Genomic DNA, 17,433 nt, shown 5'->3' on the forward strand with positions numbered 1-17,433 from the left:
TGTGCCCATACTGATCCGAACCCGACTGCTGCAGTAGAGAGAGAGAGAGATTGTATAATCGCTCACACTCACAGTAGCCTACACACAGCACGGCCCCTGCTAGAGCGTCACCTCTCTACCTCCTGTCCCTCGCGCTTCATCACCTCTGGTTAATAAAGTAACAAATAAATTGCTCTTGCTGCTGCTTCCGTCACTCGGCTCTGATTGGAAAGGGTCTGGATCCGACAAGGTCTGTACGGAATGGGTCTAGTTGTCCTACGGTCCGTTTGGAACTGGTCTCTATGTTTGAAAAATGTATTGATGCGTATCGGGTCCAGATGTAAAAAAAGACCTTGGTCCATTTTGGAATGGCTCTAACTTTTTGTACTCGTGAAGGCCTCTATGTCGAAGTCTCTCTAAATGGTTGCAATGATTTGACGGTTTTAAGTGATGTTCAGTTAATCTGTACTGCTTTTACCTTTCCCCTTTGTAGGACTCCAAAGGTTAACACTGCTGTCATTGCTATGGAGACCACCCAAGCCCTCCTCCTCTTTCTACTGAGTTTATGTGTCTACAGTTGCCATGCCAATGCACGGACTGCTCCCAGAGTGCATTTGTCATACAAAGGTGAGCCTTACCTTACAAATTTTATGTGAGTGTTCAACAGCAACTTAAGGCAATTACAGTCAGTGTATTTAACTATGAATGCCCTTTCAGTGTATTTAACTATGAATGACCTCTTTCAATTTTAGTTTCATGTGAGACTTCAGAGCTGGGGTCTTGAGAGCGACATGTCTTCCAATAAAATACTTCAATTTCACTTTATTCACCAAACAATAATTATAAAATGAAAGCAGGCACCCTTTGAACACAATGTAATTTAGAACTACAAACGTTGACGTGCACTGTTGCCCAAAAGCAAAAGGATACCTTTCTTCGATATTGACAATAAAGGCTCTTTCTCAAATACACTACCGGTCAGAAGTTTTAGAACACTTACTCATTCAAGGGTTTTTCTTTATTTGTACTATTTTCTACGTTGTAGAATAATAGGAAAGACATCAAAACTATGAAATGACACATGGAATCATGTAGTAACCAAAAAAGTGTTAAACAAATCAAATCAAATTCAAGTGCAGTTGCAAAAACCATCAAGCGCTATGATGAAACTGGCTCTCATGAGGACCGCCACAGGAATGGAAGACCCAGAGTTACCTTTGCTGCAGAGGATAAGTTCATTAGAGTTACCAGCCTCAGAAATTGCAGCCCAAATAAATGCTTCATAGAGTTCAAGTAACAGACACATCTCAACATCAACTATTCAGAGGAGAATCAGGCCTTCATGGTCGAATTGCTGCAAAGAAACCACTACTAAAGGACACCAACAATAAGAAGAGACTTGCTTGGGGCAAAAAATCTGTCCTTTGGTCTGATGAGTCCAAATTTGCGGTTTTGTTTCCAACCTCTGTGTCTTTGCGAGACACGGTGTGGGTGAACGGATGATCTCCGCATGTGTATTTCCCACTGTAAAGCATGGAGGAGGAGGTGTTATGGTGTGAGGGGTGCTTTGCTGGTGACACTGCCTGTGATTTACAGTGCCTTGCGAAAGTATTCGGCCCCCTTGAACTTTGCGACCTTTTGCCACATTTCAGGCTTCAAACATAAAGATATAAAACTGTATTTTTTTTGTGAAGAATCAACAACAAGTGGGACACAATCATGAAGTGGAACGACATTTATTGGATATTTAAAAAAAAAACTTTTTTAACAAATCAAAAACTGAAAAATTGGGCGTGCAAAATTATTCAGCCCCCTTAAGTTAATACTTTGTAGCGCCACCTTTTGCTGCGAATACAGCTGTAAGTCGCTTGGGGTATGTCTCTATCAGTTTTGCACATTGAGAGACTGAAATTTTTATACATTTTGTTTGTTTCTTTATCTGAACATATCACTCTTCCTTCCTGACGATGTCTCTGTGGAGCTATGTGTGCATGTGTGTGTGCCTGCGTCTCACTCTGAATTTGCTATATGTGATACAAAGGGACACACCTTGCTACCCTCTGTGCAGGGGAGGGGGTACAGGATCTGTTGGCCCTCTGCCAGGGCAGAGAGGGACACTGGTGGTGCCCACATCTCAGGAGGTCTAAGCTCACCATGGAACGCTAGAACCACACAGAATGGAGGGGTGAGAAAGGAAGAGGAGAAATCTGGTGAAGATGGAGAAGGAAAGAGAGTTTGAGATGAGAGCTAGTGAAAATACAGCCATGGAGAGATTAAAATATAGGCTAGAGGGAAAGGGAGCAAGATGTACATTTTGTGGTTATGTAGAGAGCGAGAGAGAGTGTGAGGAAGAGGAAAGAGTGGTGAGAATGAGAAATGGAGACAGACATGGGTGTGGGTATTGAGGGAGGGAAGAGGAGAGGTGTCACTGTGAAGGAGAGAGCGGTGACAGGATGGTGGGCTGTCCTGGGTTATGTGTGCGTAGGTGACAGTGAAACAGATTCCTCTTCGGAGAGACAGTCTGTCAGAAATAGCCTGCCATTGTTGCTATGTTTAGCTCAGTAAACGCACAGGGAAACCCCCTGAAGAATGCGAGGGCCCAGCTCCAACGACCTGCTTCAACATGCAAGACAGACATGTCTGTTATGCAGAGTGGGGCCTGTCTTCTTGTTCCAGACACACTCTATCAAAGCAGACTGCAGAAGCTACTGCCGTCTCAGTTGGTTTATCCTGCACTGTGTCTGAATCAGTTTAATGACTGTGTAGTGGCACAATAAAATTCAAACCCATGATCATGTTCTGAAAACTTGTATTACAGGCAGAGAAGACAACAACCTCACACACAGAAAATAATTGAATAATTGGAAGGATGCACCAAATGTTTGTCCAAATTTTAAAGTGCAAATATCCATTTGGAAAACATCCTTTTGTCCGGCAATATTGTTCCGTATCTCCTTAAACCCTTCTACCAACTTGTCTGGTCCACTCTTTGTCCTCCCATTCTGCCTCTGTTGAAACAGAAGCACTAGCAGCATACTTACTCTCTTCTTCATCCTTGGTGTTTGATGGATTTTCCATCGATCTCTAACACAGACCAGTCTATTTGCAATAGCAGGATCTAAGGAACTTTCCCAGATTTCTCAACCACCTCTGGAGTGACAATGACACATGACACTTCTCCACAAATGTGAGTAATACTTTAATTGGGAAAGAATAACAACCACTGTGTCAATTAGTGTAAAATGCACCGAGATCTGGGAAGAGGATTTAGCCCTTTGACACGTTGTGTCAAACACTTTCTAAAAATCAAAAGGTAATCCGATGATGGGTAGCGAGCCACCATGTTTGTTTTTTCGCGTCAACCAAAGATAATAAGAGGAGATGAGTTTGGTCTGTTTGCAGTATACATGTTGAAGGGGGTGTGTCTTCTATCATCATTCACTTCCCTTCATTCACTTGCGGAAGTTTACTCGAAACATGAGTGAGCCATCCCTTCACCTCATTTTGTAATAACATCTTTGGTCTGACAGACTTTTACGTGACACCCATAATGCATTGTATAATGTCAACAAACATGGCGCCACACATAGCTGCCAAATAGCTTAGCATTAGCTCATCATAATCAGTACAACCTTCAAAAAAGTATTTTACACCCATCATATGTGTCCATTACAATCTATGCAAGAATCGAAATGCATGATTTATCACCAGTACTTGAAAACGTGAATAAAACAGACCCATTTTTGGAAATTGATCCGCAGGCCAAAGGGCTGCCAGTTGCCCAGCCCAGCTTTAATGCACTTGCTTCAACTCATCATTGCATCTTGATATCCAGTGATACAATTTCAGAAAGAATATCTTCTAATTATTTCACTTCAGAACGAGTCAAATCCATCATATGTAGAGCCCGACCTATATTTTTTGGGGTCTAATTTTTGGGGGGGACAAAACGTAAAGATACCGATATATTTGCCAATATAATGTTTTACAGCGGGGAAATTAAAGTGTCATTTTTCCACACTGAATTCTCATAAATTGCCATCCAAAAAAGCAATTGTCCAATAACTATGCTTCAAATGTTGATTTTATACATTGTGACAACAAGGACACATCATGAGAATGGCAGCAAGTGTTCAGATAAGCATGAGATTCCTTTTTTTCACCCTATTTGTTCGAAATTGGTTATCGGTGGAATTATCGTTCGATACCGATGTAGCAGGAAAAGGACAATGTCAGACGATAAAATCGGCAAACCGATATATCGGCCAGGCTCTAATCCGATGATATCACTTCAGAAAGTGTAACATCAATCCTATGATATCACTTCAGAAAGAGTAACATCAATCATATGATATCACTTCAGAAAGAGTAACATCAACCCTATGACATCACTCCAGAAAGAGCTAAATCCAATCATTTCTGAAAAATATGAAATACTTTACGCTTCCCTTTCCATAGTCGTTGCGTTTTCTAGCCTGGTAGCTAGCTGTGCTATTCCCACAACATTCTTGCAGAAAATCCATTACAAGATGTTCATATCTTAGTGTAATGGGGTGTATGGCTATAGGATAGATTACATTACAGTCAATTCTGCTTAATAAGATGTATATATAAAAGAACCACATAAATGTAGAGGCCAAAAAATGTGGGACCAACTAACATTTTAGCTTACTTTGCTTTTACAAATTTAATTTGTCATAAGAATCAAAAAATTATTCAGTACGTATGTGATGCTTATTGTATTTACTAACCCCAGTTCAGGCTCTCGGGGAATGGATTACATTAGCTGTATCCTCTGTTTTAAGAGTGTGCTTTTTATTATCAACTTAAATCTATAGCTTCAGTATAATGGCAATTTGCAGCCGGTGACCCTTGTGTAGTTTTGAGTTCAAGATATATTGTATGAGTTAATGCATTACACTATTTCTAGTTGAAAAAGTATGCAAATGTCCCAAATAGTTATATTCGGTAATGCTCTATTTGGAAATAAAATGTTAATTGGAACATTGATGGATAGAAAGCCGGCAGACACTCAAGGTCCAGTGGCTGAGAACCAAGCATTGCCTGATTACATTTCTTTCCCTTGAATGTTTGTGGGACTCAGCCCAAATGAGTACTTGACCGGCCCAGCTTTGTAAAAAGTCAACCCCTTGAAGGACCCTTGTGGCAATAACAGTCTCTGTCTAAAGAGCTGGCCACCTGCCAGCACTTGGCTAACTGACATTAAAACAGTTCCAAGTGCTTCTAATGATTGAAAACTAAGGGACCCCTGTCAGGGGGGCCAGTGGTACGCTGTTGAGACAGTCATTAGCAATAGGGAACACACCAGAAATCAGATAAAGAACGTTTCCACAAGGAGCCCCTATATGCCTGGAAGCTGATAAGTGCCTAGTGGCCAGACTAGTACAAGGTATAGCATGAGACCCCTATGGATAGTCTAGATCAGTTATCTGGCATGTCCAAAAACATTATCTGTAAGACTCACTCACTCACTCACTCATTCACTGTCACGTTCTGACCTTTATTTCCTTTGTTTTGTCATTATTTAGTATGGTCAGGGCGTGAGTTGGGGTGGGCAGTCTATGTTTGTTTTTCTATGATTTGGGTATTTCTATGTTTCGGCCTAGTATGGTTCTCAATCAGAGGCAGGTGTCATTAGTTGTCTCTGATTGAGAATCATACTTAGGTAGCCTGGGTTTCACTGTGTGTTTGTGGGTGTTTGTTTCAGTGTCTGTGTTTTTCACCACACGGTACTATTTTGGGTTTCGTTCATTCCACGGTTATTGTTTTTGTATTCAGTTGTTCATGTGTCCATTTTCGTATTAAAAGAACCATGGACACTTACCACGCCGCATATTGGTCCTCTGATCCTTTTTGCCTCTCCTCTTCGGAAGAAGAGGAGGAAATCCCTTACACTCACTGACTCTTTGCTAGCTCTTAGGATTGTACCACCTATGACTGTAAAGGTCATGGAATTTTGGATGATGGTAATTGGCCAGACAAAATATTTTGGGGGATGCACATTTTCTCCTTTACTCCGCTCCTGACTGCATGTGCTGCCATATAAATGGAATGAATAGAACAGGCGACCCCATTCAAGTCAATGGTGGCATAATGGGTGGGGACTGGCAGCCATTGCGAGTGTATCCATAGGCGCAAAGCAGGAAGTAAGAGCAGGAAGTAAATGCAGTACACGTGCCCATCAGTATGTGATGTGATTTGTTGATTCAACTCAACTGGCATACAAAAATAAATTCCATTGTATTTTATATTTTACCTTTTATTTAACTAGGCAAGTCAGTTAAGAACAAATTCTTATTTTCAGTGACGGCCTAGGAACAGTGGGTTAACTGCCTGTTCAGGGGCAGAATGACAGATTTGTACCTTGTCAGCTCGGGGGTTTGAACTTGACACCTTCCGGTTACTAGTCCAACGCTAACTTCAGCAAGGGGCAACTAAGTTTGTTAAGAGTCCATGTTATCGCAGAACGGACTCAAACTCACAAATGCCAGGCCGTCCCGTCTTCAGTCAGCAGTTTGTTCCGAAAAATAAATAAATGGCCCCTACCACTAAGTTCAGGGTGCGGGCACAGGATGCGGTCCATGAGTCGCTGGAAAGTCGCTGGGGCCATGTGGAGCCCCAAAGGAAGAACCTGGTAGTGGTATAGCCCACCCTGGGTGTAGAAGTCCGTCTTCTCCTGGGAGGCTGCTGCCAGCGGGCACCTGACAGTATCCCTAATATCAGGTGAAGGATGCTGACGTATCTCGCCTTCCCCAAGCGGGCGACCAGTACGTCCACCCAGGGCATGGGGTATGCGTCAACTTTACGGACCTCGTTCAGGCCCCGGAAGTCGTTGCAGACGGTTCCGTCCGGTTTCGGTACCGGTACTATAGGGCTAGACCACTCACTGTGGGACTCCTCCAGTACCCCCATCTCTAGCATTGTCGTCAATTCCCACTGGACCACCGCCCTCCGGGCTTCTGGTATCCGGTATGGCTGTTTACACACTTTTTCTGCCGGATGTGTGTGGAAATCTCGCTATGACCTCTGACAAAGCGTCAATACAGGACTGAAATCGAATCATACTACACCGGCCCCGACGCTTGTTGGTTGTGGTTGGGCTTGCAAACTATTACAGACTATGAAGGAAAGGACAGCCACGAGCTGCCCAGTAACACAAGCCTTCCAGACGAGTTAAATTACTTCTATGCTTGCTTCGAGCTGTTCCGTACGACTGGGATTACGCTCTCCGTTGCCGATGTGAGTAAAACCTTTAAACAGGTCAACAGGACCAGATAGAAAACCAGAACGTGTACTCCGAGCATGCGCTGACCAACTGGCAAGTGTCTTCACTGACATTTTTAACCTCTCCCTGTCTGAGTCTGTAATACCAACATGTTTCAAGCAGACCACCATAGTCCCTGTGCCCAAGAACACTAAGGTAACCTGCCTAAATGACTACCGATCCGTAGCACTCACATCTGTAGCCATGAAGTGCTTTGAAAGGCTGGTCATGGCTCACATCAACACCATTATCCCAGAAACCCTAGACCCACTCTAATTTGCATACCGCCCCAACTGATCTACAGATTATGTCATCTCCACATTGCCCTTTCACACCTGGACAAAAGGAACACCTATGTGAGAATGCTATTCATTGACTCCAGCTCAGTGTTCAACACCATAGTGCCCTCAAAGCACATCACAAAGCTAAGGACGCTGGAACTAAGCACCTCCCTCTGCAACTGGATCCTGGACTTCCTAACGAGCCACCGCAGGTGGTAAGGGTAGGTGACAACACATCCGCCACGCAATCCTCAACACGGGAACCCCTCAGAGGTGCGTGCTCAGTCCCCTCCTGTACTCCCTGTTCACTCATGGCCACACGGCCAGTCACGACACCATCATTAAGTTTGCCGATGACACAACCGTGGTAGGCCTGATCACCGACAACGATGTGACAGCCTATAGGGAGGAGGTCAGAGACCTGGCCATGTGGTGCCAGGACAGCATCCTCTCCCTCAATGTGATCAAGACAAAGGAAATGATTGTGGACTACAGGAAAAGGAGGACCAAGCACACCCCCATTCTCATCGAAGGGGCTGTAGTGGAGCAGGTTAACCTCACTAGGGTAGGGGGCAGCATTTGGTATATTGGATGAAAAGCGTGCCCAAAGTAAACTGCCTGCTACTCGGGCCCAGAAGCTACGATATGCATATAGTTGGTAGATATGGATAGAAAACACTCTAAAGTTTCACAAACTGTTAAAATAATGTCTGTGAGTATAACAGAACTGATGTGGCAGGCTAAAACCTGAGGAAAATCCATCCATGAAGTGCTTTTATTTTGAAATTGTGTTTTTCCATTGAAAGCCTATCCACCATACAAAGAATTATGATGCAGTTCACGATCCCTATGGCTTCTTTTACATGTGGCCAGTCTTTAGGCATTGTTTCAGGCTTTTACTCTGAAAAATGAGGGAGAAACACCACGTTCAATGAGTGGACAGTGGAAATTTCCAGACATGAATCCAGCGCGTGACCGGGAGTGCGCATTTCTTGTTTTTCTTTTCTATTTCACGAAGCTTTTGTCCGGTTGAAATATTATCGATTATTTATGACAAAAACAACCTCCGGTTTGATTATAAATATAGTTTGACATGTTTCTACGAACTTTTATGGTACTTTTTAGATTTTTCGTCAGTCTGTTGTGACCGCGTTTTGTTCCAATGGGTTACTGAACAAAACGCAGCAACAAAACTGAGGTTTTTGAATATAAAGAGGGACTTTATCGAACAAAACAAACATTTATTGTGTAAAATGGAGTCTTGGGAGTGCAATCATATGAAGATCATCAAAGGTAAGTGATACATTTTAACGCTATTTCTGACTTTTGTTACTCCTCTTCTTGGCTGCTAACTATTTGTAATGATTTGTCTGCCGGGCGCTGTTCTCAGATAATCGCATAGTTTGCTTTCGCCGTAAAGTATTTATGAAATCTGACACCGTGGTTGGATTAACAAGAAGTTAATATTTAAAAAGATGTATAACACTTGTATGTTTCATGAATTGTTATAATGAGTATTTCTGTTTTTGAATTTGGCGCTCTGCAATTTCACTGGATGTTGGCCAGGTGGGACGGTAGCATCCCACACCCCCTAGAGAGGTTAAGGGCTTGTAAGTAAGCATTTCACTGTAAGGTGAAATGTATTTGGCGCATGTGACAAATAAAATTTGATTTGATATAATGTTCCACGAGATCCTTTCCTCACGGCTCCTCGGAGAACACGGCCGGCGTATTCCGCTGGACCAACTGTCGGAGCACCTGTCGTTTGGTCAGGCTTGAGTCTTCCCCCATGGAAACTTTGACAGAGGGTGGGTTCTGTTGTGGCCGGTTCCACGTTGCACACAGCACCTCTCGTGTGTGCCACCTCTTCACTAGATTCACATGGTAAAGCTGAAGAAGTTTTCTGCCCCGGTTGGCGGACACAATATTTGATGTCGCCTACCCACTCAACGATGTCGTAGGGCCTATACCATGTAGCCAGGTGTTTGCTCTCCATGGTGGGCATCAGCACCAGTACCTTTTTCTTTGCGCCTGGGCCATGTGCTCTCTCACCACTGGCCAAATCAACTTCATCCTCTCCCTCATCTTCTCCACGTTTTCCACCACGCTGTGAAGGGTTGGTTGGTTCTCCCAGACCTCTTTGGCTAGGTCCAGCAGTCTGTGGGGCCGAGTCTGACTCGAGTCCAAGTCATCGAGTCCACATCTCTGGCATAGAGCCGACTAAACTATTGCAAAGTTTGATTGACAGACAACTTTGTATAAAAAAGCTAACAATCTACCTAGATTTAGATAATAGGTAACATAATGTGGTTACCTAATGGCTGTAATATTAGAGAATTTGACATTACTTCTGTAAGTGCAAATACAGTACAGTGAAAAAGTATTTGCCCCCTCTGATTTTCTCTATTTTTACAAATAACGGAAAATGGATACTTATTTTATTTATTTAATTAACAAAGTTATGCAACATCCAATTCTGTGTGAAAAAGTAATTGCCCCCTTACACTCAACTGGTTGTCACCTTTAGCTGCAACGACTGCAACCAAAAGCTTCCTGTAGTTGTTGATCTGTCTCTCACATCGCTGTGGAGGAATTTTGTCCCAGTCTTGCCTGCAGAACTGCTTTAACTCAGCGACATTTGTGGGTTTTCAAGCATAAACTGCTCATTTCAAGTATTGCCACAACATCTCAATTTGGATTAGCTCTGGACTTTGACTAGGCCATTCCAAAACATCAAATGTGTTGCCTTTTAGCCATTTTCATGTATACTTGATTGTGTGTTTTGGATCATTGTCTTGCTGCATAACCCAGCTTTGCATGACCCAGTTTTGGTTGAAGATCTGATAACATTCAGTATAAAAAATATGCAAAAGCAGAGAACTTGAAAGGGGGCAAATAATCTTTCAAGGCACTGTTGATGACTAGGATTGGCACCATGGGCCTAGTTTTATTAACTGTATTTGTGGGCAGTCCTGATTCTTATTGCACCCCTTAGTTAATGTTGCATGTGGAAAATGTGACCACGTTTTGTGCCTCACTATTAAATTATGTTACAAGACTATCTGGTAGCTTTTTTGGCCATGGCACAGTGACACACACACAGCCATCGCAGCAAAAACAAACAAAAACAAACAAAACTAGATTCCACTGTGGTAAAGAAGGAATTCCCCCCCAAATATCGCTCTGTCTCCCTCCAGTGCAGCCCTAACATGGTTTGGGGCTAAGGGAGTGTTATTATTGTCAGGATGAGCCCAGAGGTAATATGAAGTTTATTATTAACAGAATGATAATTACATAGGACAACTTAACATACTGTATGATGACTGACTTGCCCAAACTACCTCTAACATAATCACCACTCTGATATACATAAGTCTTGCACTGTGACATAAAATAGATCCATTATAACACTGGGAAGTAGGAACACTGGGAACTCGTACATTCTTTGGTGTTGATTCAGTGCAGAGCAGCGTAAAAACCTCTCCGCATTCACAGGAAAATGACCTGCTGTTCCAAATTCTCTCCATTAATCTATTTTTTGGACTACCTGGACCTACCAATTGGTTTTTAAGTATTGAAACCAAACCTTATGGCTTTGAATGAAAAGTATTTGAATAAACATGAAAAGGTGAATGTAAACATAATTTCAAATAGGCTACATGTTATATTAAACAGCATATACCCTTGCATTCTAATACCGATTTTTGTTTAGTTTTAAATCCCTCATCAATCTACACACAATATCCCATAATGACAAAGCGAAAAAAGGTTTTTAGAAAATGTGCATCCTGTTTCCATTGATCATCCTTGAGATGTTTCTACAATTTGATTGGAGTCCACTTGTGGTACATTCAATTGAATGGACATGATTTGGAAAGGCACACACCTGTCTATATAAGGTCTCACATTTGACAGTGCATGTCAGAGAAAAAGCCAAGCCATGAGGTTGAAGCTCCGAGACAGGATTATGTCGAGGCACAGATCTGGGGAAGGGTACCAAACATTTTCTGCAGCATTGAAGGTCTCCAAGAACACAGTGGCCTCCAACATTCTTAAATGGAAGAAGTTTGGAACCTCCAAGACTCTTCCTGGAGCTGGCTGGCTGCCTGGCCAAACTGAGCAATCGGAGGAGAAGGGCCTTGGTCAGGGAGGTGACCAAGAACCCGATGGTCACTCTGACAGAGCTCCAGAGTTCCTCTGTGGAGATGGGAGAACCTTCCAGAAGGACAACCATATCTACAGCAATCCACCAATCAGGCCTTCATGGTAGAATGGCCAGACGGAAGCCAATCCTCAGTAGACGGCATATGACAGCCCGCTTAGAGTTTGCCAAAAGGCACACTAAAGGACTCTTAGACCATGAGAAACAAGATTATCTGAAATCATGAAACCAAGATTGAACTCTTTGGCCTGAATGCCTAGCGTCACGTCTGGAGGACACCTGGCACCATCCCTACGGTGAAGCATGGTGGTGGCAACATCATGCTGTGGGGATGTTTTTCAGCGGCAGAGACTGGGAGACTAGTCAGGATCTAGGGTAAGATGAACAGAGCAAAGTACAGAGAGATCCTTGATGAAAACCAGCTCCAGAGCGCTCAGGGCCTCAGACTGGGCGAAGGTTCACCTTCCAACAGGACAATCAAATCAAATGTATTTATATAGCCCTTTGTACATCAGCTGATATCTCAAAGTGCTGTACAGAAACCCAGCCTAAAACCCCAAACAGCAAGCAATGCAGGTGTAGAAGCACGGTGGCTAGGAAAAACTCCCTAGAAAGGCCAAAACCTAGGAAGAAACCTAGAGAGGAACCAGGCTATGTGGGGTGGCCAGTCCTCTTCTGGCTGTGCCGGGTGGAGATTATAACAGAACATTGCCAAGATGTTCAAATGTTCATAAATGACCAGCATGGTCAAATAATAATAATCACAGGCAGAACAGTTGAAACTGGAGCAGCAGCACAGCCAGGTGGACTGCGGACAGCAAGGAGTCATCATGTCAGGTAGTCCTGAGGCATGGTCCTAGGTCTCAGGTCCTCCGAGAGAGAGAAAGAAAGAGAGAATTAGAGAGAGCATACTTAAATTCACACAGGACACCGGATAGGACAGGAGAAGTACTCAATTTTTATGGAATGGTCTGCCTACCCATGTGAGAGACGCAAACTCGGTCTCAACCTTTAAGTCGCCAACCCAGACAGGAAGATCACATCAGTGACTCAACCCACTCAAGTGACGCACCCCTCCTAGGGACGGTATGAAAGAGCCCCAGTAAGCCAGTGACTCAGCCCCTGTAATAGGGTTAGAGGCAGAGAATCCCAGTGGAAAGAGGGGAACCGGCCAGGCAGAGACAGCAAGGGCGGTTCGTATCTCCAGAGCCTTTCCGTTCACCTTCACACCCCTGGGCCAGACTACACTCAATCATATGACCCACTGAAGAGATGAGTCTTCAGTAAAGACTTAAAGGTTGAGACCGAGTTTACGTCTTTCACATGGGTAGGCAAACCATTCCATAAAAATGGATCTCTATAGGAGAAAGCCCTGCATCCAGATGTTTGCTTAGAAATTCTAGGGACAATAAGGAGGCCTGCGTCTTGTGACCGTAGTGTAGGTATGTACGGCAGGACCAAATCAGAGAGATAGGTAGGAGCAAGCCCATGTAATGCTTTGTATGTTAGCAGCAAAACCTTGAAATCAGCCCTTGCCTTGACAGGAACCCAGTGTAGGGAGGCTAGCACTGGAGTAATATGATCACATTTTTGGGTTCTAGTCAGGATTCTAGCAGCCGTATTTAGCACTAACTGAAGTTTATTTAGTGCTTTATCCGGGTATCCGGAAAGTAGAGCATTGCAGTAGTCTAACCTAGAAGTAACAAAAGCATGGATACATTTTTCTGCTTTCAGTTTTATTTGAGACGACTGTACAACCATTAAGATTAATTGTCAGATTCAACAGAATATCTCTTTGTTTCTTGGGACCTAGAACAAGCATCTCTGTTTTGTCCGAGTTTAAAAGTAGAAAGTTTGCAACCATCCACTTCCTTATGTCTGAAACACATGCTTCTAGCGAGGGTAATTTTGGGGCTTCACCATGTTTCATTGAAATGTACAGCTGTGTGTCATCCGCATAGCAGCGAAAGTTAACATTATGTTTTTGAATGACATCCCCAAGAGGTAAAATATATTGTGAAAACAATAGTGGTCCTAAAACGGAACCTTGAGGAACACCAACATTTACAGTTGATTTGTCAGAGGACAAACCATTCACAGAGACAAACTGATATCTTTCCGACAGATAAGATCTAAACCAGGCCAGAACTTGTCTGTGTAGACCAATTAGGGTTTCCAATCTCTCCAAAAGAATGTGGTGATCGATGGTATCAAAAGCAGCACTAAGGTCTAGGAGGATGAGGACAGATGCAGAGCCTCGGTCTGATGCCATTAAAAGGTAATTTACCACCTTCACACGTGCAGTCTCAGTGCTATGATGGGGTCTAAAACAGACCGAAGCATTTCGTATACATTGTTTGTCTTCAGGAAGGCAGTGAGTTGCTGCGCAACAGCCTTTTCTAAAAATGTTGAGAGGAATGGAAGATTTGATTTAGGCCGATAGTTTTTTATATTTTCTGGGTCAAGGTTTGGCTTTTTCAAGAGAGGCTTTATTACTGCCACTTTTAGTGAGTTTGCTACACATCCGGTGGATAGAGAGCTGTTTATTATGTTCAACATAGGAGGGCCAAGCACAGGAAGCAGCTCTTTCAGTAGTTTAGTAGGAATAGGGTCCATTATGCAGCTTGAATGTTTAGAGGCAATGATTATTTTCATCATTGTGTCAACAGATATAGTACTAAAAAACTTGAGTGTCTCTCTTGATCCTAGGTCCTGGCAGAGTTGTGCAGACTCAGGACAACTGAGCTTTGAAGGAATAAGCAGATTTAAAGAGGAGTCCGTTATTTGCTTTCTAATAATCATTATCTTTTCCTCAAAGAAGTTCATGAATGTATCACTGCTAAAGTGAAAGCCATCCTCTCTTGGGGAATGCTGCTTTTTAGTTAGCTTTGCGACAGTATCAAAAAGGAATTTCGGATTGTTCTTATTTTCCTCAATTAAGTTGGAAAAATAGGATAATCGAGCAGCAGTAAGGGCTCTTTGATAGTGCACGGTACTGTCTTTCCAAGCTAGTCGGAAGACTTCCAGTTCGTTGTGGCTCCATTTCCGTTCCAATTTTCTGGAAGCTTGCTTCAGAGCTCGGGTATTTTCTGTGTACCAGGGAGCTAGTTTCTTATGAGAAATGTTTTTAGTTTTTAGGGGTGCAACTGCATCTAGGCTATTGCGCAAGGTTAAATTGAGTTCCTCAGTTAGGTGGTTAACTGATTTTTGTCCTCTGGCGTCCTTGGATAGACAGAGGGAATCTGGAAGGACATCAAGGAATCTTTGTGTTGTCTGTGAATTTATAGCTCGACTTTTGATGTTCCTTGGTTGGGGTATGAGCAGATTATTTGTTGCAATTGCAACGTAATAAAATGGTGGTCCGATAGTCCAGGATTATGAGGAAAAACATTAAGATCCACAACATTTATTCCATGGGACAAAACTAGGTCCCGAGTATGACTGTGACAGTGAGTGGGTCCAGAGACATGTTGGACAAAACCCACTGAGTCGATGATGTCTCCGAAAGCCTTTTGGAGTGGGTCTGTGGACTTTTCCATGTGAATATTAAAGTCACCAAAGATTAGAATATTATCTGCTATGACTACAAAGTCCGATAGAAATTCAGGGAACTCAATGAGGAACGCTGTATATGACCCAGGAGGCCTGTAAACAGTAGCTATAAAAAGTGATTGAGTAGGCTGCATAGATTTCATGACTAGAAGCTCAAAAGACGATAACGCCATATTTTTTTTGTAAATTGAAATTTGCTATCGTAAATGTTAGCAACACCTCCGCCTTTGCGGGATGCACGGGGGATATGTAGCCAGGAGGTGAGGCCTCATTTAACACAGTAAATTCATCAGGCTTAAGCCATGTTTCAGTCAGGCCAATCACATCAAGATTATGATCAGTGATTAGTTAATTGACTATAATTGCCTTTGAAGTTTCTTTATGAAAATATTGAGCGAAATCCATGATAGTAGCTAAAGCAAGGGGCTATAGCAGCACACAAGTAGACTACAATTGCATGATGGGGTGGGCATGCCCTGAACTCGTGAATTGAGTGCTACTGGAGTGAAATTGGAGTCTCGCTCCAAACTCCAGTAAAATCGGGCACACTTCTCGCTCCACTCCAGCTCCGCTCCACTCACATACTCTGTTTCAATGCATGCAAGGCCTGAAATATGACAACAACCGCTCTCTCAACGTGATCAAGACAAAGGAGTTGATTGTGACAACCCATTCTCATCGACGGGGCTTTAGTAGAACAGGTTGAGAGCTTCAAGTTCCTTGGTGTCCACATCACCAACAAACTATCATGGTCCAAATACACCAAGACAGTCATGAAGAGGGCACGACAAAACCTATTCCCCCCCAGGAGACTGAAAAGATTTAGCATGGGTCCTCAAAAGGTCCTCAAAAGTTTCTACAGCTGCACCATCGAGAGCAGCTCGACCTGACTGGTTGCATCACTGCCTGGTATGGCAACTGCTCGGCCTCCAACAGCAAGGCACTGCAGAGGGTAGTGCGTATGGCCCAGTACATCACTGGGGTCAAGCTTCCTGCCATCCAGGACCTCTATATCAGGCGGTGTCAGAAACTCCAACTGTCAAAGACTCCAGCCACCCCAGTCATAAACTGTTCTCTCTGCTACTGCACGGCAAGCGGTACCAGAGCGCCAAGTTGAGGTACAAAAGGCTTCTTAACAGCTTCTACCCCCAAGCCATAAGACTCCTGAACAGCTAATCAAAGGGCTACCCAGACCCCTCTTTTACGCTGCTGCTACTCTCTGTTTATAGTCTATGCATAGTCACCTTAACTCTACCTACATGTACCTATTACCTCAATTACCTCGACTACCCGGTGCTCCCGCAAATTGACTCTGTACCGGTACCCCCTGTATATAGCCTTGCTTGTTATTTTACTGCTACTGTTTAATTATTTGTTACTTTTATTTTATTTTGTTTACTTATCTATTTTTTACTTAACACTTATTTTAATTGTTTTTCTTAACTTCTTAAATCATTGTTGTTTAAGGGCTTGTAAGTAAGCATTTCCCTGTAAGGTTGTTGTATTCGGAGAATGTGACTAATACATTTTTTGTGTGGTTTGATTTGATTTGCAAGGCCTGGACTACTACTACTATACCCCAAACACCCAGGGCCTGCACACAACTTCTAATCAAGTCTACACTGTGTGTAAATTAAAAGAGAGGGTAACAGACAATACAACCCAAAAATTTGATTCAGCAGGTTAAGCATCTCATCACGGTTAACCTCAGATTTAGATTATTGCTGACGTCCTACAGTAGGCCAATACAGTAGCATTAGGTTGTCCTCATTATTCTCACATCATGTAAAGCTGTTGGTTAAAAGATAAACATATTTGTTCCATTATTAGTTGGATGAATTCATACATTTTTGCACTACACTCTGCATGATCTCGTGTCCCTCAAACACTGGCGTGTTTCTGTTTTGAAGTCACAAATACGTCGCTAGTTACAGTATTAGCTAGTTCTGCTAACGAGGTATGGCAGTCAGTGAATTGTGCTAATATAAGAGTCAGTGGGGTTGCTCCACTGTGGCAGAGAGGACCAGAGGTGGAGGATACCGGCTTCAGCATGACTCAACACAATGGCCTCTTCCTTTGAAGCTGCTCTAAGACGTCTTCATGCCCACAACATGATGCTGCCACCACAATCTTACATGTTGCCCTAAGAGTTGTGCCAAGTTGGTAGAATCTTA

At 43.1% G+C, this 17,433-nt stretch overlaps 1 protein-coding gene across 2 annotated transcripts in view; it reads left to right on the forward strand.

Moving 5' to 3' along the window:
• LOC110532144 (semaphorin-3F) overlaps positions 1-17,433 on the forward strand; it is a 117,227-nt gene that overhangs the window by 61,203 nt on the left and 38,591 nt on the right. For both annotated transcript variants that reach the window (XM_021615788.3, XM_090184359.1), the window contains exon 2: positions 473-606. In XM_021615788.3, coding sequence (XP_021471463.3) covers positions 504-606 — 103 coding nt within the window. In that variant the 5' untranslated portion in view covers positions 473-503. The remainder of the gene's footprint in view (positions 1-472; positions 607-17,433) is intronic.

This window comes from Oncorhynchus mykiss, chromosome 9 (assembly GCF_057628025.1).
Source record: "Oncorhynchus mykiss isolate SJ-2025 chromosome 9, ASM5762802v1, whole genome shotgun sequence".
NCBI lineage: Eukaryota > Metazoa > Chordata > Actinopteri > Salmoniformes > Salmonidae > Oncorhynchus > Oncorhynchus mykiss.